Raw genomic sequence first — 20,418 nt, 5'->3', positions numbered from 1 at the left:
CCACCAAGATCTGAAAGTATCTTGTCCCCTTATTGGTCCTCTGGTCAGGTGTCAGCCAGGTTCACTGAGCTTCTTAACCCTTTACAGGTAAAAGAGGCATTAACCCTTAACTATCTGTTTATGACACCAGTAGAAACAAAAGGTAAACTAAACCACCATTAGAAAGCCTGAAATTCAGAATGAAGGTTACATTTAAACTCTTCAAGGACACCACAATGAATGGAAATGCAGAGTTAACATGCCTGGACATAAGTCTGAATTCCGAAGGATAGCTTTGCAAGGAAAAGACCTAGAGACACATGGAAAAATCCTGGCCCTATCTGAATGTTGCCATTGACTTCAAAACAACCAATTCTTCACCCTCCTAGATTTTTCCAGTTCAGTTTTAGGAGCCTGATCCTCCACTTCACTCTACTGCACAATTCCTCTGAAGGTTAATGGAATTACACTGGTATAGAAAGGAGAGGAAGATCAGTCTCTCAGTCTTCACCACTAACTTGGGGCTGAATAAAATTCCCACTAAATCAAGGGAAAAGACCCCTGGTGCCTTTTAAAAAGTTCTCTAGAGCCCTAACAATTATTCCATGATTCCAAAAATAACCGGTAAATAACACTTCCCAAATGTGCCTTTCCTGCTCTCAAAATTGGGTTTGTGCATAAAGACCTTCCAAGATCTTTCAAATCTCTATTGAAATTTTTAGGAAAAGCTATTTTTGAGATAAGGCATGGCACCAAAAAAAAATAAATAAAAAAGCATTTACTTTTTCTGAACCCCATTCCCATCTATCAAAACTAGCTCATTCAGATCACCTCAGATTTGGGCAAAGAATTGTCCAGTGACTACAGATCACATATGCAGACTCTGAAAAGGAAAGGACTCTTGAATAATTTAACTGTGTCTGGGCAAAAATCAATTATGAAATATACTTGCAATAAGTGTATGTTACCTTCATTGGGGGGGCGGGGACAAGACTGTCTCTCCATATTTATACATGCAGATGTATAAGGAAAATAAAGTATCTGGTGGATAATAAAGTACTGGTATACCAGTATCTCTATAGTAGTTATTAAAATGCTCTTTTGTATATTCCATTAGAGTGATTAGGTCTGTACAAAAAGATTAAGAAGTTACCATGGTTGTATTCCCCAGACTCCCCATAAAGTTTGATACATTTAATAGCAGTGCTCTTTAATTTAACCTTGTTTCAGGTCATTAAGCTGACTCTCAGAACTTTTTAAAAAATGAAAAGTCTGGTTCTTTATAAATATGCATTGAAAAGTTTATTGTTTTTGTAAAGCAGAAAAAATGGTTTCAGAAACAATCCTATTTGTTCTAACATGCAGCAATGGTTGGTTACTGTGACATCTAATCTTTTACCTTCTGCATATCAAATTTCACATAGGTAGTCTTCACACCTCTAGAGTCTTCAAATGAAATGCACAATAAAAGTACTACATAAATAAAGATTTGTTACAGGTATTTCAAAAGAGCTCTATAGCACACCTCAAAACACTTTTTATGGTATTCTGTCTTTCAATACAAAACAACCTGACAGAATGTGGGTGGAGGGACAGGAGAGGAGAAAAAAAAAGTCTAAAAGTATAACCCATAGCCAAGTATGAGATCATACCAGCAAGATCATTTTTCTATTTTTTAGTCTCTCACATAAGGGGAGACAGACAATCTCCAGATAGGAGGAAATCCTCACTTCATTCATACCAGATATTATATAGCTTTAACCTAAGTCTGACAATGGCATATCACTTGAAAGACTGCAAATAAAAGTCAAAAAGAGTTCATTGAAATAAATCTGGATCTACTTAAACAATGAAAAGAATCTCACCAATCTTCTGTTAGTTGGAAACTTTAGGGTTCAAGCACTGAGAAGTTAAACAACAAAGACACACTTTAGCAGGCAGCTTTTCTTTCTGAGGGGGGAAAAAAACTTAACTTCATTCTTATCTACGAGTTCTCAGTCTCTTTCCCAGCATGTCCATAATTATTTTTGCTTATGCATTCTTTCAGCGTAAGGGAAAAAGTGGGCATATCCCAATACTTACCAGAAAATTCATACTGTAACTACAGCTTTTAATAAAACAAAAATGGATTTACTTAATAGGAGCTAGTTGTCATTTACAATCCCATTCTGTCACGTTATAAAGGAATAGGACTTCCCGACAACATTGTTTTCAGTTATCATCTTATCCTGTCCTAAGGAATATTTCCTTAACTTGTGCAGTGTGCACTACCAGGAAACAAGGAGGCTGTTACTCAGAATTTTGGTCTGGCAGAAGAACTAAGGATACAAGGTGGCTGAGTGGAATGGGGACACGTTAATGACATCATTACATGAGAAGAGGAGAAAAAAAAACAACCCCTCCCCCCAGGGCTTAAGAGTCTCATCCACTTCTCTTGCAGAACAACACTTGAATATTGTGTGGACTGACCCAAAAAGCTAGAAGAGGCAGGGAACAAGACTGGAAGAGTCAAATGAGGTTAAGAGGACTGTACTGACTCAGGAACACCTTGTTATTTTAATGTGCATAGGTTCAATACCTAGCTCTTACATAGCACTCTTCATCCATAGATCTTAAAGCAGGTATTATCTCAATTTTGTGTTACTGTTGTGGAAGTTATTTTTCCCTCTGGACTTTCTCCTCCACTTCTTCCTTTTCCAACTCCTTTCTTTTTCTCTTGTATTACCTGATCTGCAGAACAAACAAGAGCATAAGAAAAATAATATCGACCAGGCAGAGCGTGCGTCTTATGCTTTCTACATACCTGGAGACAAAGTGAAGCGGATCAAGGACAGTCTTTTTACATTTGCTTTTTGGCAGGTGCAGTCAAAAAGCATATTGTCATGAAATAACTCCTCTGGCTGGGGAAGAGGCACAACTTTTAAACATGTGATTTATATTGCACTACAGATTGCTGAAACACTTATGCAATAATTACATGTATTCACAATTTTTTAAAAAAAATTTCTTTAAATTTTCAAACATCAACCCTTCTACATCACAAAATATATAAGTAGACAGTCTGAAAACAGTACATTAAACTTTTTTCAGGTCATCTCTTTAACATAAGTAGTTGCTTTCCAGTCAATCTAATGTAAGCCTGTTCATAATTATGTAATCCAGAAGTTTTAGACTTTAAAAACAAACAACCTCATTGGACATCTTCCACTTTTGTTAAACACTAGAAGGTATTTTGTGTTTGTTATCCCACTCAGTGGAACTCTGGCAGCCATTGTATCTTTAGGATTTCTTTTTAAAGTGAGTAAGGTGATGCCTTTTCAAATGTGGGGCCTGTCTGAAAGTTTTACCACAAACTGAACATTCAAATGGCTTCTGTCCAGCATGCATTAAATAGTGCCTTTCAAGTTTGGAAGGTGATTTGAAAGTTTTAAAGCAGACACTGCACTGATAAAACCTCTTAATAGCTTCACTTTTTTCCATACCTCCAGAAAAATCATACCAGTGACTGTAATGGCTTTGCTCCATTTCCAACGATTTACTACACAAATACGGCAGTGTGTTTCTACTGCTCGTGCCAAGAACAAAGTCCCCAGACTCTAGCTGGATTTCACCTACTTGATTTGACTGAATCAGTTCAAATTCTGGAAAGCCAGATGCCCATGAAGGTCTTTTGGAATAACCCACAGGCTGAGAAGACTCAAATTCAATGTAATCTCCCTGATGACTAAAAAGTTTGTTCAGATTTTCAAATTCCACCTGGCAAACAGGGCTTTTATATGGTGTCTTTTCAGAATGGGTGAGCTGATGTCTTTTTAAGTGAGCTGACTGTCTAAATGTCTTCCCACAAACATTACAGCCAAAGGGCTTCTGTCCCGTGTGAATAAGATAATGTCTTTGAAGTTTGGATGAAGAAGGAAAGATTTTTTCACATCTGTCACATTTACACACTTTGTGTCTATTATGCATATTTTTAGGAGGAGCTGAAAAAGCACAGTGAAGTGCTGCTTCTGGATTATCAAAGAAATTAGCATCCAATGAACCATACACAGAGTCATCTTTATTATGAACCGAATCATCCATGTTTAACATGCTTTCACCAGTAATTATACCATTTAAATTAATTTCTAAGTTGTGCTTTTGTAAGTGCTCTTGCCAGGAAAACGGCATGACAAATGTCCTTTTCTTTTTATTGCTAATTGTCTTGTGCCTGACAAGCTTGCTATGATAATTCTTAAAAGTTTTAGGGGAAGCATTCCAATCAGAATGCTGCTCATTAGATGCAAACAGGTCATAACTTTTAAAGTGACTTGTTTTATTTTTTTTTCTGTCAGACAGAGATGAATCTGATGCCTTTTCTCCAGCATGTTTGAGTTTCATAAGGACTTTACTTTTAATGTTGGCTTTGTGGCTGTAGGCTGATTTGCCACTGTTTGAATTTTTGCCATCTCTCAGGTAAAAACATTTGTGCAAATTTAGAACCCGCTCTGTTTCAAAACACTCCTCGCACACTGGGCACTGAAAAGGTACAATATAAATAGAGTGAACATCAAGAGGATCATTCCCCAGGGGCTCATAAGTATCAACATTCTCAAAATTATCCCTTTTTCCTTCCAGCAAGTTCTGAGGTCTAGGGTATTTAGAAGTCTTTGCTCTGTAAAGGACTCTGGGAAGAGATTTATTTCTGACATGGAGTTGCTTGTGCTTCAGGAGTTTGCTCTGCATCTTAAATCCCTTCTGACAAAAACAACACTGGAAAGGCCTCTCTTCTGTGTGTGTGAGCTGATGGATTTTCAAATGTGTTGACTGCCTGAAAGATTTCCCACACAAGGAACATTTAAAAGGTTTCTGGCCAGTGTGAATCAGCAAGTGTCTTTCCAGCTTAGATAGTGATGGAAACATCTTGTTACATGTTTCACACATATGAGTTTTCTTTCTCCTCCTGGCACTGTGCAGATGATCTGACTTTGTGCACTGATGCAGCATCCACCGCTCTTCTGTTGTAAAAGATTTCTGGCAAACAGAACAATGAAATATTCCATACAACTGTCTATCTTGCTTAGCATCCACTGATTTTTTAGCTTGCTTAATATCACTCTGGTAGTTTTCATTATGAAGCTGTTGATGCTTTAAGAAAGTAATTAAATTTTTGAAGTTCCTATGGCAAATGTTACATTTAAAAGGAAGTTTATGGGTTAGCTGATGTCTTTCCAAATGGACTAGCTGTCTAAAAGTTTTATGACATACATGACATTCAAATGGCTTTTGACCAGTGTGTATAAGATAATGCCTAGCTAATTTTGATGGTGTTTCAAATTGTTTATAGCAGATGTCACATCTATATGGTCTTTTCCTGGGTATCCTGTTTGCTGTTACACATTGCTGAATTTTTAACATTTTAAAAAAATAATAAGACTCCTATTCTGGTCAATTTCTTCAGAAATGTACTTCAATTGAAACCATCACAATACTGAGAAGGAAGGTCCGGAACAGCAGCAAAAGTTATCTTAGAGAAGGATTCCTTAAATTCCACAGATCCCTAAAATAATAAGAATGAGAAAAACAGGTATTTTAGGGATTAATTTTCTCTTGCCTTTTAGACAACAAACTGCAATTATTTTAACCAGCATACACAAAATTTAACTTAGTTTAAAATGCTTCCTAACAGACTAGCCTCAAATTATATCATGTGTTAAGAAAAAAAACGGGACTATTCTACAGAAGGAGAGTCAGTTAAAATTCATCTGTAACAAAGATTCATTTTAATCTAGCCTATTACCACTCAATATTACTCTAAAATCATATCAGCTATTGTAAAAAATAAAAAAATATAAAAACACTGCTCTTGTTAAAAAAAGTTGTTTGTTTTTGGGAGAGGGGGGTTTGCAATACATTTCCCATCACTATTATCACTGTCAATACGAGTTATTAGCAGCTTTGGTTATATACTAGATGTAACATCTGGGAGGATGAAGGAAGCAAAAAAAACTATGAGATTCTTGGATCCTAAAATAATAGTTAAATTGTAAAAAGTGCCAAATTAACAGTCCTTTAAACTAAAGTTCAGAGAACAAGTACCATACAGGTTTCTGCACCTCACCAATGTACCCTCACTTCTAGGAAGGAAAGCATAACTCAAACTCCTAGCCCATTCAAGTTGGTGACCTCTCTGCTGAAACTGCAAAAAGAGTGGTAACTAGCACTAACTGTTAGTCATTTGTGGGATGTGGCCAGCTGTCCCTTTGAAACTGGACTCACATTACCAATTTATTTCATGTACCACCCAGTAACCATCTAATGGTATAAAGACTTTTATTCACTCTGAAATTGACCTGTATTTGAACCAGTGCCTAAGGAGCGACAGACTCTGTAACACAAAGCAATTCTCTGAGCAATACTATTTCCCTTCTTAAATAATTGTGCATGCATTTGGATATTATTCACCACAAGTTGTGTGTTGAAATGAGTACACCAATGAAGACAAAATACTAAATGTTTAACTTATTTTAAAACACACACAGAGATGCAGGTGCACACAAAAACTACAGGAATCCAAATTTTCCAAAAATTAGAAGTGATACCTAAAATTAATGCCTTTAATATTAAACATTTAGAAAGAAATATCTAAAGAGATTCACACACCACAACACCCTCCCCAAAGTTAAACGGAGAATAATAAACTGGGGCAGTCCGAGTTATACGGAGAGGAGCAGTACCCAGGTTTCCAGTTTTTCTCCTTCATACTAATTCTGGGTTTTACGTACGGGAAGGTCAAGTGAATTTATTAACTACCAGTTTTTGAGAACCGGACAGCCAACTATCATAGCTCTGCTTCCTTCTACTCTACCATCAGGTGGTCCAGAGACATTTACATGGAACACATCACAGGACACCGACAATACGACATTGAGTAACTGAGACCGCCGACCAGGGAAATAACTCCTTTCCTTCCCTGACGAACCAAGGGATGCACCCCACCCATGTACTTATTCACTACACCGATACTGACTTGGACTCCTTATACAGTCCATGGGTGGCGTACCCAAGCTCATTTATCCACTGACTCTTTAAAAATTCTTGCACCCCAATCTGAGTCTATGCTGGTTATGTGATATGTATGTATCTCTTCATCCTTTCAACCGATACCTGTAATCCCTTATTACTCAAGCCTGACCCCAGATGTACAGTACCTTCCCTCTTAACTTGTGTATATTTAATTTTAAACATTAACTTTAATAAAAAAATTATTTCTGAAAGTCTCTTCTGAACAGCTTGCAATTCTCACTCTGGATGTTTTTTCCCCCCCCACTTGCTATATTGTCAGTAACAATCCTTGTCTTGCAAAGGTCGGCATTGGCAATTTTTGACAGAATTTATGGAGGTAAACAGTAATACTCCTTTGAAGTGGTAGCTACAACAGTCAGAATTTCTCAATCTTTCTGAAAGACAGAAAACTTATGTCCCTTATAGGTCCATATCCAGACAAAAAGAACTGGATGGGCCTCCCAGCACAGCCTGACAAAGCGAGTTCATGCAGTGACCAAAGCCAATTGTTTGACAATAACATACTCCTTTCACATCTAGGGAATGAATGGGCTGCTTCTGCAAAACAAGGAGCAGAAACCAAGCCTGGAATCGTCATCTACCCTGCCTTCTCAAGCCTTGACAAATAGACATAGTAATTAATGTCATCAGATCTATTTCTCCACATGACCAGGATATGGTCTTTGGATTGCAGTCCTAATAGATATAAAGCCAATACTACATTTCATCTTAGACATAAGGGCATGGAATCAAGTAATATTATATTCACTAATTTTGAGGCCAAAAATATAATTCAAACAAGGCCTTCACTTTCCCCAAGAATTCTGCCCTGTTGTCACTAATCTATATTCAGACATACTTAACTCTCTACTCTAAAATAAAAAGAATTATCCTGATCCCAAGATTGAGTTTTGCTACACACTCTATATGTATCTTGTAAAATTATCTACAGAACATGCAAGCACAAGCCTAGTTGCTTATTTTACAAGATGCATATTACAAGATACAGAGATAAGAATCTGAATACAAAGTCTGACATATCATAACCTGCCTTTCTTCACTAACTTTCCCTTAGGAAAAAAATATAGATCTCATTGATAAAAATACTGTTTTCACATACACTCTCTCCACCCACAGTTGTTTGCAAATGGGCCAAAAGCAGAACAGTTTACAAGACTAGGCTAGCACTCTCTTTCTCTCTCTGGATTTTCCCATAAACGTTTTGAAACATTTTATGAAGCAAAACAAAAGTGAAACAATGAGCATGAGAATGGTCCATGTTTGAAGGAAACTTAAATGACATGGAACGCCAACCTTTTACAAATAGGTCCTGAATCATCTCCATTTAAACACATTTTTAAAACTTGGGATCAAATCTTACAAGTGAACTATTCCCTCCCTGCCCAAAATTTAGAGGATCACAATCTGAGGTCCTAGTTTTGGAAAGAAATAAATCAAGGATTAAAAAAAAGTCTCAAATAAAAAAAAAGTGAATGGACTACATAAAAGACCAGCTTTTTCACTGTGGGAAAAAAGTGACTTCTACTAGCCCTAACACACAGGCACCCCCCAAAGCAGAGAGGGTTTAGAAACTCCGCATATTACAGGGGAAAGGGAAGGCTACTGCGGTGACACTTCCTACAAAGGGGTGGGGGACAACCCCAGTTATAGTAAAGGCCAAATCCTGCTTCCACTTAAATCCACTGCAAAAATCCCAGGAAACTTCACTGGGGCCAGGACCTGAGCCCCCAGTGATCAGAAGGGCAGAGAGGAATCAGCAGCAAATTGATGCCTCACCCCAGCTGGCGGCTGCAGCCTGGAGTGCGCTGAGGGGAAATGCCCGAAAGGCTCCTCCCGAGAGCAGCTGCGCTGGCAATCGACAGCGCGGGGGCTTCCCGGGCCGCCTCGGGAGGTGGAGCGCAGCGCTCCCGGGACCCGGCGACGCCCCAGCCAGGCAAGGGGCTGGGGGGAGGGGAAAGCAACCTGAGAAGCGGCCGCTGCGCCCTCGCCTGTCTCATGCCTCGCACGGTTTCTGCCGTGCAAACTCTTCCCCCCGGATGGCACCGAGTCTCCGGGACTCAGGGAAACCCAGCGCCGAGCTTTCAGTTCCCACCGTTCAATCCCACCCCGCATCCTTCCCCGGGCCGCGGCGCTGGGCGGGGCGGCAGCAGCGGGAGGGCTCTGGCTAGCGCGCCGCTTGCTGCTGCATGCTGTCTGGGGGACTCCGGAGCAGCTGGGGAGAGGGGCCGGGGGTGTCTGTCTCTCTCCAGCACTATATACAAAACCGAGAGAAGCACCCCCTCCCCCGCCCAGTGGAAAATCACTGTGTGGGGATCGCTTGGTGGTGTCATCCACAGAGACCTGCCAAATCTCTCCCCTACTCCAGCCCCTTCCTTTTGGAAGCCGAGTCTCTCATCTTGCGCCAAAGTGAGTCCTTAGGCAAAGCTCTGATGGGTGTGAAGTCTTGTCCTAGCCGGGCACTGGAAGTTTTGACCCAGAGGGAGTTCAGGTTTGTCCCAACGGCTTATGTTTTAAAGATGCTTTCCTGGCCCTCTGCTGATCAAGGGTTGTGCAGGTGCGTCTCCCAGTAAAACATTTTAATATCGCACTTATTATCAAACAGTCCAGGTGAAGAGGCTGCTTGGGGGACTGATACCTTTTCAAAAAGTCTGATCGTTCTGTGGGGATGTTTTGCAGGCAGCTCACTCAATGCACAAAAAGGATCTGGGCAACATCGTAGACAGCTTACTGAAGATCTCTGCTCAAGTGCAATCAAACAAATAAAGGCTTTGGGCACCTAAGGAATGAGATGGAGAGTAATATTGGAAATATTCCCATGCTGGCATATGTCAGTGGAATACCGTGTTCAGTTCTGGTCACCTCATCTCAAAAAGAATATAGTAAAAATAAAGAGGAGTTCAGAGACAGGTGACAAGAATGAAGTGCTGAAAAATGTCCATAGGAAGATAAATTGAAAAAACTGGGACTTTTCACCTAGGTAACAAAATGGAGGAACTAGAGTTACTGGTGCAAGACGTGAAACCGAATATTATAGGGATAACAGAAACATGGTGGAATAGTAGTCATGACTGGAGTACAGGTATTGAAGGGTATGTGCTGTTTAGGAAAGACAGAAATAAAGTCAAAGGTGGTAGAGTAGCATTGTAGATCAATGATGAGGTAGACTGTAAAGAAATAAGAAGGGATGGAATGGATAAGACAGAGTCTATCTGGGCAAAAATCACATTGGGTAAGAAAGCTACTAGAGCCTCCCCTGAGATAGTGCTTGGTGTGTGCTACAGACCGCCTGGATCTGATCTGGGTATGGATAGAGACCTTTTTAATGTTTGTAATGAAGTAAATACTAATGGGAATTGTATGATCATGGGAAACTTTAACTTTCCAGATATAGACTGGAGAACAAATGCTAGTAATAATAATAGGGCTCATATTTTTCTAGATGCGATAGCTGATGGATTCCTTCACCAAGTAGTTGCTGCACCAACAAGAGGGGATGCCATTTTAGATTTGGTTTTGGTGAGTAGTGAGGACCTTATAGAAGAAATGGTTGTAGGAGACACCCTTGGTTTGAGCAATCATGAGCTAATTCAGTTTAAACTAAATGGAAGGATAAATAAAAATAGATCTGTGACTAGGGTTTTTTATTTCAAAAGGGCTAACTTTAAAGATTAAGGAAATTAGTTAGGGGTTGTACCGTATGATGACGATGCTATACGAGTTCTATCGTTAAGAAAGGGAAAAAAGTATCCGGACAACTACAGGCCTGACAGTTTGACATCTGAGTAGTCGAGGTCTTAGAAAAATGTAGAAAATCAATGGTAATTTGGTACAAAAATACATATGGTACAAAAGTAGATCGTGCCAAACCAACCTGATCTCCTTCTTTTAGAAGGTAACAGATTTTTAGACAAGGAAAGCAGTGAGTCTAATTTACCTCATTTGATACCGTTCACAAGGGAATATTAGCTACATTGGAAAAGATGGGGCTCAATATGAAAATTGAAAGGTGGATAAGGAACTGGTTAAAGCGTACTGAAGGTGAATTGCAGGCTGAGGGAGGTTACTAGTGGATCCGGGGATCAGTTTTGGACCAATCTTATTAATCTTATTCTGACCTTGCGCAAAAAGTGGGAATGTGCTAATAAGTTTGTGGATGACACAAAGCTGGAGTATTGCCAATACAGAGAAGGACCAGGATATATTCAGGAAGATCTGGATGATTTGTAAACTGGAGTAATAGTAATAGGATGAAGTTTATAGTGAAATGCAAGGTCATGCATAAGGGATAATAACAGAACTATTGTTAATTAATGGGGAGGCATCAGTTGGAAGTAACAGAGGAGAGAAGACCTCGGAGTATTGGTTGATCACAGATGACTATATGAGCACCAAGGGAATGGCGTGAAAAAATCCATGCAGTCTTGGGATGTATCAGGCGAGATATTCCATCGAGATCAGGAGGTGTTAGTAGTAAATCAGGCACTGGTGAGACCTCATCTGAATAGTGTGGTGCAGTTCTGGTTCCCAGTTTGAAAAGAATGAATTCAAACGGAAACGTTCAGAAAAAGGCGACTATAGGATGATCCGAGGGGAAACCTGTCATATGAAAGGAATTCAAAAGCTTGGCTTGTTTAAACTAACAAAAGAAGACGAGGAAGATATGATTGCCTTCTATAAATATATCAGAGGAATAAACACCAGGGAGGGAGAGGAATTATTTAAGCTCAGTACCAATGTGGACACAAGAACAAATGGATATAAACTGGCTATCAGGAAGTTTAGACTTGAAATTAGACTAAGGTTTCTAACTATCAGAGGAATGAAGTTCTGGAACAGCCTTCCAAGGGGAGTAGTGGGGGCAAAAGACATATCCGGCTTCAAGACTAAGCTTGATAAGTATATGGAGGGGATGATATAATGGGATAGCCTATTTTGGCAATTAATTCGTCTTTGACTACTAGCAGTAAATGTGCCCAATGGCTTGTGATGGGATGTTAGATGGGGTGGGATCTGAGTTACTACAGAGAATTCTTTCCTGGGTGTCTGGCTAGTGAGTCTTGCCCACATGTTCAGGGTTTAGCTGATTACCGTATTTGGGGTCGGGAAGGAATTTTCCTCCAGGGCAGATTGGCAGAAGCCCTGGGGTTTTTTCGCCTTCCTCTGCTGCATGGGGCTCGGGTTACTTGCTGGAAGATTCGCTGCACCTTCAAGTATTTAAACCATGATTTGAGGATTTCAGTGGCTCAAACACAGGTTTGATACAGGAGTGGGTGGGTGAGATTCTGTGGCCTTCATTGTGCAGGAGGTCAGACTAGATGATCCTAATGGTCCCTTCTGATCTTACAAAGTCCATGATCCTATAGGGACGATACTATACAAAATAATGAATGATATAGAGAAGGTGGATCAGGAAATTTTATTGATCTTCACAACACAGGAACATGGAAGCTGTCACCACATCACTAACCCAGTCTGGGATCATGCTCATCACTGCCTCAGTTTCTTCTCTTCGACTCCTCACTGACTCACAAAAGCTTTCACATGTCCAATAACACCAGGCCTTTTTGGGGTCTGATTTATTAACATAAAGCTCAGAAGGAAAGACTCCCTGTTGAGGCTTCTTCAGTCAACTTGTTCTCTAGACTTTCTGCTTGATACTAGCTCTCTTCATTCCCCAGGCCCTGTCCCTGGGAGCTAAGAAGATTCTTTGTGTAGGATGCTCACACCACCCTTCTGCTCCCTATTAAGGAATAGGCTCTTAGAGTCTCCCTTCTGGTTCTCTACAGACCTCTCTTACCTGTGCCCAAAGACCTGATTTAGCCATATGATCCACCTGTCACATAACATTATTACTCATTCTCCTCACCTGGGAAAGAGAGTTAAGTGTCTCACAAGTGCAGCTCGACCCTTCTCTCCTTAAAGGGGGCAGCCACTCTGTGATATGTGAAATGTGACAAATTAAAACTGATAAAAGGAAATCCTTTTTCACATAATGCACACTTGGCCTCTGAGACTCATTGCCATAATATATCACTGAGCAGGATTCACAAAAGAACTGCATGTTTATGTTAGAATGAGTTCCTGTCTGCATCCTGAAGAACTTGCCATACTGGTATTGCCCTGGCCTCTTCCTTTGTCATTCAGTGTTGAACGCATTCTACAACAATATGCATTACCTCACCTTTTGGGGGCGAAGCCAGACCTTTTGGCACCTGCTCCCCTATTTGGTGTAAACATTGCTTGTGCCAATCAGAGGCGAACACACACAGGTTTTGGGCCCCGTCCCCGATGACACTTCTGTGATGTCATAGTGAGTACTTTAGGGGTTGCCCTGCCATGTGCAGGCAGAGAGAGGAGAAAACGAGTCCCGTGTATCCCGTGTATGCCGTGTATGCCGTAACCGAGCCTGATCACCTCGAAGCCTCTCTCTCAGCTCACGTGTTTCAAATAGAGCTTCTACGTTTGCCGGTCGTGATGCGTTGGTTTGTATTTGTAAGTATCAGTTATTACTACATGCTGCATTTTGTTTATAAATATTGTTAGTAGATATTTTAGGCATTGTGTGTTTTAGGTTTTGTTAACTCTATTAGCTAATCATAAGCTGCTCCCTTACCCCTTGTAACTATCTATCTCCAATAAAATTTGAAATTGATTAATTTTAGGTGTGTGTGTGTCTGCAGTTTGCCTCGTGACCCATACTCTCCTTGCATCTCTTACCTATATAGTCTGTTGCCACGTGGCAGCCTGGTAAAGAACAGGCCTGCATTTTCTTTTGCCCCTGCGAATACGTGGCAATCTACAGTTTATATGGATAATAAGAATATCCAAAGTTACAACAGAAAGGATTAAAAATAAAGAGTTTTGGAAGGACTAGAAACCAAATTTCAGGGCATAAGCCCACCTCTAACTAATAGGACTAGGAAGAAATTTTCTCTAGGCAGATTATTCATTGACTATAATCTTGCAATTTCCACTGAAGCAGCTGGTACTATTCAGAGCTGGAGACAGGATACTCGTCTATGTAAATCACTGATTTGATCCAGTATAGCATTTCCTGTAATTAAGCTCCAACATTTATCTTCCTATAATGTCCTAGACCCTCACAGTTAGGCTTCAAACAAGCTCATGACACAGAGACTGTCCTACAAATACTTATTGATGATCTACTGATGGCCTTGGGTGAGGTCACATCATTGGGAGATGGCCATCAGAGCCATCACTGAGTAAAGCATCTATCCCTGCTTGTGATACACAGTCAGAAATCCCTTTCCTGGAGTCCGGTGGTTCAGGCAATTGGAGCTCCACACAAAAAAAGGAGTCATCTTCCTCCTTTCCCTGACGACTCCTTTATTTATAATCTTTAGCCCAGTGGTTAGAGTAGTCACCTGGAATGTAGGAGACCCAGATTCAATTCCCACCTCTGCCTGATAAGGAAAAGAGATTTGAACAGGAATATGCCACATCTCAGGTTTGTGCTTGAACCACCAGACCATACAGTGATTCTCATGAAGTTGCTGGCCCAATTCTTCTTCTGGTTTGATGATTTACTAATGCTTAAGTGAGACAGACATTTGCCTGAGACAACAGAGTGCATGCTTAGAGGTAGAAATGTAGATGCCTAGGAAATTTTGGGGCAAAAATTTAGCCACTGAGTGAGTTTAAAGTTGGGGACAAAATTTAGTCAGTGAGTTTAGGTGCCTGCAGGGTTAGGCAGCAGCTGAACAGGGGTTTTGTGGATTGCAGTATTGCCTACAACTGGGTTTTAGCTGCCTAAAACCTTTGTGGATCTGGCCCATAATCTCTGAATGAGTTTGCAAGTGGAAGACAGAGATTATTAAATCACTCAATAAAATGGCTGCCTTGTGTGTTGTTTTCTTAACATAGATAAATTTTCCTGAACTGCTTTGTGTAAATGTCATTTATTCACATAGACTCTGAACAGGAAAAACCTGTTTATTTGAATAGGCTTGCATTTACTTTCCACAAGGTGACCTCACTGACACCCTTTACTTCAATGCAGAAGAAGTCCTTTATGGGGGATCTTGCAGATTCCAGCTCCATGTACAGAATAGGTCTAGGATCTGACCCCTGATGAGTAGAAAGGAAGAAGCCAGAGAGAAATAAGTAGCAAATCAAAGCCTTAATCCAGCAGCAGGAGGTCTGTGGCCTTCAGTAAGCTGAGTGGAAATGCCAAAGAGGCTATTCCTAAGAGCAAGTGCATTGGCAGTTAGCAGTGAACAGATCTCCACTGGGTTTCCCCAACATCCAAGAGAGAAGACATCTGTAGTAGCTTGTATTGACTTTCTCCTCCCTGTTGTCTGTACTTCTACCTCCAACTTTATAGGGAATTCTAGGAGCAATGGTGGTATGAGGAGCTCCTGGCCGCATGCCTCCTCCGAAGCTGTTGAAGCCAAGGCTATGGGAAGCTGGATAAATGAAAAGAGAATCCCAGGTGGCAGTGAGGACAGTAAAGGATCTCCTGAGGATCAATCAGTTTATGGGATGGAATCTCAGTTTTCTTCTGCAGGGTAGGGTAGGCTTAAACCCAAACCCTCTGTTGCCCTGACAGCTAAGATACAAAAGAACTCCATGATTTTTATTTTGTGACAATGATGCTTTCCTTTGATGTGGGAATAACCCATGGAGGGGAGATTTATTTTGTTTTTTGGCCACTGTTTGAGTTTAGCATTTATAATATACAGTTACTTTAGCTTCTCGTATATACAAATTAAACACAAAAGCTCAGCTGATTTTTTTAAAAAGATGATACATTGATAAACATGCTTAATAAACAGGCCAGAAACATTTTTTTGACAATAGAAATATATATTGGTTGACATTTTCAAAGTATTCTATGGCACTATTATTCATAGAAGATAAAGTGTCTAAATCCCTTGTCTTGAGGCTTTCACTCTTATTTCTATTACTTTGAGGTCTGATCCTGTATTCTTTACTTAGATAACATTCTCTTTGATTCCCATGGGAGATTTACCTACAAATGGATGCAGGGTCAGAGTCAGAATTCATAGCTCCACACTGTTGTTATTAGGAATAATTAATCCTGGGAGTAATTCAGCTTTTACTGACATGAAACATGTGCAGTACAAGTCATTACAGTACTACTACCAGATGTTGCCAGTATGGTAACAGATGATTAAACAATAAAAAAGAAACATGTAATTAGATTACCATAAAGTAACTACATCTCTGGATATCAAGTGCACCTAAGCACCTCTCTCGCATAAGTACTGTTAGGTCACGGTTACCACCCTTCTGTATTTGCCTTGTTGTATAAAAGCCGCTAATATGTTTATAAATGGATTCTCTGAGTGCTAGTGGTGGAGGGAAAGTTGGCAGCATTTACTGGTTTAAAAAAAACGTTTTCCAGACTCCTGCACCTCTTGGGGACTGTTCTTGCCAGGAGTTTTGAGATCCAGAAATTTATTGCCTGTACAGTGGCCATTCCTTAGTGGCCATTCCTCAATCAAATCACAGTCTCTTGTCTGCAAAGGTTCTAAATAACGTCTGACCTGAGGCAGCAGCACATGGATCAAGTTTTAGAACTGCAATACAAAATTTATTTGCAAAGAAATTTACATTAGCAATGAGACAATCCCCATAATATTAATGATTGCTTTAATATAATATTATTTATTTCTTTTGGAAGGCAGCTTGGTCTTGTGGTTAGTGTTGGACAGTGGGAGTTAGGAGACCCACTCCTGACTTTGACATTGACTCACTAATAACGTTAGGCAAGTCACTTAACCTCTCTGTGCCTCAGTTACCCAGCTGTAACATATGGATAATGTTTGACATATCTCATATGGAAATTTAAAGTCTTAATTAATGATATTGTTTTTTCTACAGGCCCTTCCAGAACTCCTCTGAATGACAGTATCTTTCATAACAGACCAAAAGCAGCCTCACTATTTCACCCTATGTACTATGTGCTATTGCAGGATTGTCTGATACTGAAGCAACAGGACTACCAGCTGAGTTATGCCAAAGGACCCAGCTCCACAATGGGACTTAGGCTTCTAACTGCCACTGATTTCAATAGACATTAGGCCACTAAATATTTTTGTGGATATGGGCCCTAAAGCCCAGATTTAGGCACTAGTGTGATCCACAAAATCCCTGCTCAGCTGTCCCCTCACCTGTAAGCACCTAAACTTACTTGGCCACCTATATTTTCACTCTAAAGGTTCCCTAGACACTCCTCATCAGTCATGTGTCCCAGCCCCCTAATCATTTTTATTGGCCTCTGCTGGACTCTCTCCAATTTGTCCACATCCTTTTGGGCCGGGGGGGTGCGGGAGGTAGGGGAGAAACAACTGCATGCACTACTCCAGATATGGCTTCACCAGTGCTGAATAGAGGGGAATAATCACTTCCCTCCATCTGCTTGCAATGCTCCTACCAGTGCAATCCAATGTGCCATTAGCCTTCTTGGCAACAAGGGCACACTGCTGACTCATATCCAGCTTCTCATCCACTGTAATCCCCAGGTCCTTTTCTGCAGAACTGCCGCTTAGCCAGTTGGTCCCCAGCCTGTAGCAGTGCATGGGATTCTTCCATCCTAAGTGCAGGACTCTGCACTTGTTCTTGAACCTTATCAGATTTCTTTTGGCTCAATCCTCCAATTTGTCTAGGTCTCTCTGAACCCTATCCCTACCTCTCCCCCCAACTTAGTGTCATCTGTGAACTTGCTGAAGGTGCAATCTATCCCATCATCCAGATCATTAATGAAGATGTTTAAAAAAACCTGCCCCAGGACCGACCCTTGGGGCAGTCCACTTGATACCGGCTGCCAATCAGACATCAAGCTGTTGATCACTACCTGTTGAGCCCAATGATCCAGCCAGCTTTCTATCCACCTTATAGTCCATTCATCCATAATTCTTTAATTTGCTGGCAAGAATACTGTGGGAGACCATATCAAAATCTTTGCTAAAGTCAAGATATATCATGTCCACCACTTTCCCCATATCCACAGAGCCAGTTATCTCATCATAGAAGGCAATCAGGTTGGTCAGGCATGACTTGCCCTTGGTGAATCCATGTTGACTATTCCTGATCACCTCCCTCTCCTCCAAGTGTTTCAGAATGGATTCCTTGAGGACCTGCTCCATGATTTTTCCAGGGACTAAGGTGAGGCTGTAGCTGAGGCTGAGGTCTATCATTCCCTGGATTCTTCTTCTTCCCTTTTGAAAAGATGGGCACTATATTTGCCTTTTTCCAGTCATCTGGGACCTTCCCTCATCGCCATAAGTTTTCAAAGATAACGGCCAATGGCTCTGCAATCCCTCAGCACCCTTGGATGCATTAGATCTGGCCCCATGGACTTGTGCATTTCCAGCTTTTCTAAATAGTCCTTAATCTGTCCTTTCACCACTGAGGGCTGCTCACCTTCTCCCCATACTGTGCTGCCCAGTGCAGCAGTCTGGGAGCTGACCTTGTCTGTGAAGACCGAGGTAAAAAAAGCACTGGGTACTTCAGCTTTTTCCACCATCGTCTATCACTGGGTTGCCTTCTGCATTCAATAAGGGTCCCACACTTTCTCTGACCTTCTTTAAAATACACCCAGCTCTCCTGGACTCCTTTCCTCCACCTATTAGCCTCTGAGGGGATCCTGCCCATCAGTTCCCTGAGGGAGTCAAAGTCTGCTTTTCTGAAGTCCAGGGTCCATATTCTGCTGCACTCCTTTCTTCCTTTTCTCAGGATTCTGAACTCAACCATCTCATGGTCACTGCTGCCTAGGTTGCCACCCACTTCTGCTTCCCCTACCAATTCCCTCTTTGTGAGCAGCAGGTCAAGAGGAGCATGGCCCCAAGTTGGTTCCTCCAGTACTTGCACCAGGAAGTTGCCCCCAACATTCTCCAAAAACTTCCTGGATTGTCTGTGCACTGCTGTATTGCTCTCCCAGGGTTTCATCTAGGCGTGCACAGTGCTGCCTTAGGCAGGCATCTGGATACCTATTTGATGCCTTATCCACAGTGCAATTCTCAAACCAGGTGAAGCTAGACCGTGCCTATGTGGCTATAGGACCCTATCTGGTAGATTTGCACTGAACACCCCCAGCACCATACAAAACAGCTGGGGAAGGAGAGGGAGGAGAGAAGGGTAGCAACAATCTCTTTTGTAACCTCTAGCCCAGCAGTTAGCAAACTCACCCAGGATATGGGTGACCCTAGTTGAGTTCCCCCTTCTGCCTGATGAAGAGATGGGATTTGAATAGAGCTGTGTCATTCACATTCTATCTCTGGCCCAGTTATTGAATGCAAAGTTGAACAGATTCAATAAGCGAGAGACCTGTGCCAGAATATCTCATAATCCAGTAGTTAGCATACACTTCTGAGAGGTAGGGAACTCCTGTTCAAAGCTCTTCTTGAAAGAACAGCTTAGTGCATGACTCCAAGAGAGGTTTTCCCATCTGTGGATTCCAAGCAGAGATAGGCACCTCCCTCCGCCCAGATTTAGGCCTATAACTCTGTGAGAAGGGTAGGATTTAGGACACACCAGAGTGTCAGCATCTTCCATTGGCTAGTTTAGGCAACTCCCCACCTAGTGTTCTGGCTTTTGTGGATTCCATTGTCAAGCATCTATCTCTCACCATGCATCATTTAGGAAGCCTAGGTGCTTACCCCAGGGTTTGTGGAGTCCACTGATTTTCAAGGCTTTGTGGATCCAGGCCATGACCAATAACAGGTTAATGGGACAAACCCTTAGCTGGTGTAAATTGTCACAATTCTGTTGAAGTCAATGGAGCTAGGACAGTTTATGGCAGCTGCGGATTTATTTGTATAGCTCTGCAAGTTAGAACAAAGCCTACTCCAGAAGTATCAGATGTAAGCTTAGGACTTATTATTACAAAACAGATTAACTCCTTCAATATGTTTCAGAAGAAAATTCTGCAAATACACGAGGGAAAAAAAATAAGAAGTCTAATGAGTGGAGATTCATCAGCAGACATCTAACCACAAAAATAATATAAGGGCATACTGTAAACCCTTTACACACATATGTTTTGATTTAACATTGGAGTCTGTTAAAATCCATTTCTAAAGATGGCAAATAATTGTCATATGTAAGATTCCACCTCTGAATTTTTTATTTTTTCAACATAAAGGATAAAAAGAAAAAAAACAGAACATAACAAAGGAACATTAAACCTTCCCATGACAGAAGTCTGCAACTACTGTAACTTTGTTCTTTGGAACTGAGTTTTCAGGTCTTGAATTTTAAGCTCTTTGTTTTCAGATTTTAGGTGGTCTGTTGGGTGACGTATTGTGTAGCTTTTTTTAAATTAATGTTTTAAATGTATGGTATGACACCTATTCTCAAAGAAGCCACATAGTTTTTGTAAATGCCAGTGCT

The 20,418-nt window shown here is 40.9% G+C and overlaps 1 protein-coding gene across 2 annotated transcripts; it reads right to left on the bottom strand.

Annotated features, from left to right (window-relative positions):
* Nucleotides 1–1,255: 1,255 nt before the first annotated feature.
* ZNF770 (zinc finger protein 770) lies at nucleotides 1,256–9,061 on the bottom strand. 2 transcript variants are annotated; one of them, XM_075065494.1, is made up of 3 exons: nucleotides 8,818–9,061; nucleotides 3,462–5,515; nucleotides 1,256–2,709 (listed from the first exon to the last, which is right to left on the bottom strand). In XM_075065494.1, the coding sequence occupies exons 2-3, from the start codon at nucleotides 5,371–5,373 to the stop codon at nucleotides 2,609–2,611; spliced, it is 2,013 nt and encodes a 670-aa protein (XP_074921595.1). In that variant the 5' UTR covers nucleotides 5,374–5,515; nucleotides 8,818–9,061; the 3' UTR covers nucleotides 1,256–2,608. The 2 variants fall into 2 exon arrangements, with proteins under 2 accessions (XP_074921595.1, XP_032630893.1); XM_032775002.2 differs by having other exon boundaries at nucleotides 2,623–5,515.
* Between the last annotated feature and the right edge of the window lie 11,357 nt (nucleotides 9,062–20,418).

Source organism: Chelonoidis abingdonii, chromosome 4 (genome assembly GCF_003597395.2).
Source record: "Chelonoidis abingdonii isolate Lonesome George chromosome 4, CheloAbing_2.0, whole genome shotgun sequence".
NCBI classification, from domain to species: Eukaryota; Metazoa; Chordata; order Testudines; family Testudinidae; genus Chelonoidis; species Chelonoidis abingdonii.
The sequence above is the reverse complement of the archived record's forward strand: the minus strand, read 5'-3'. Positions and strand labels throughout refer to the sequence as shown.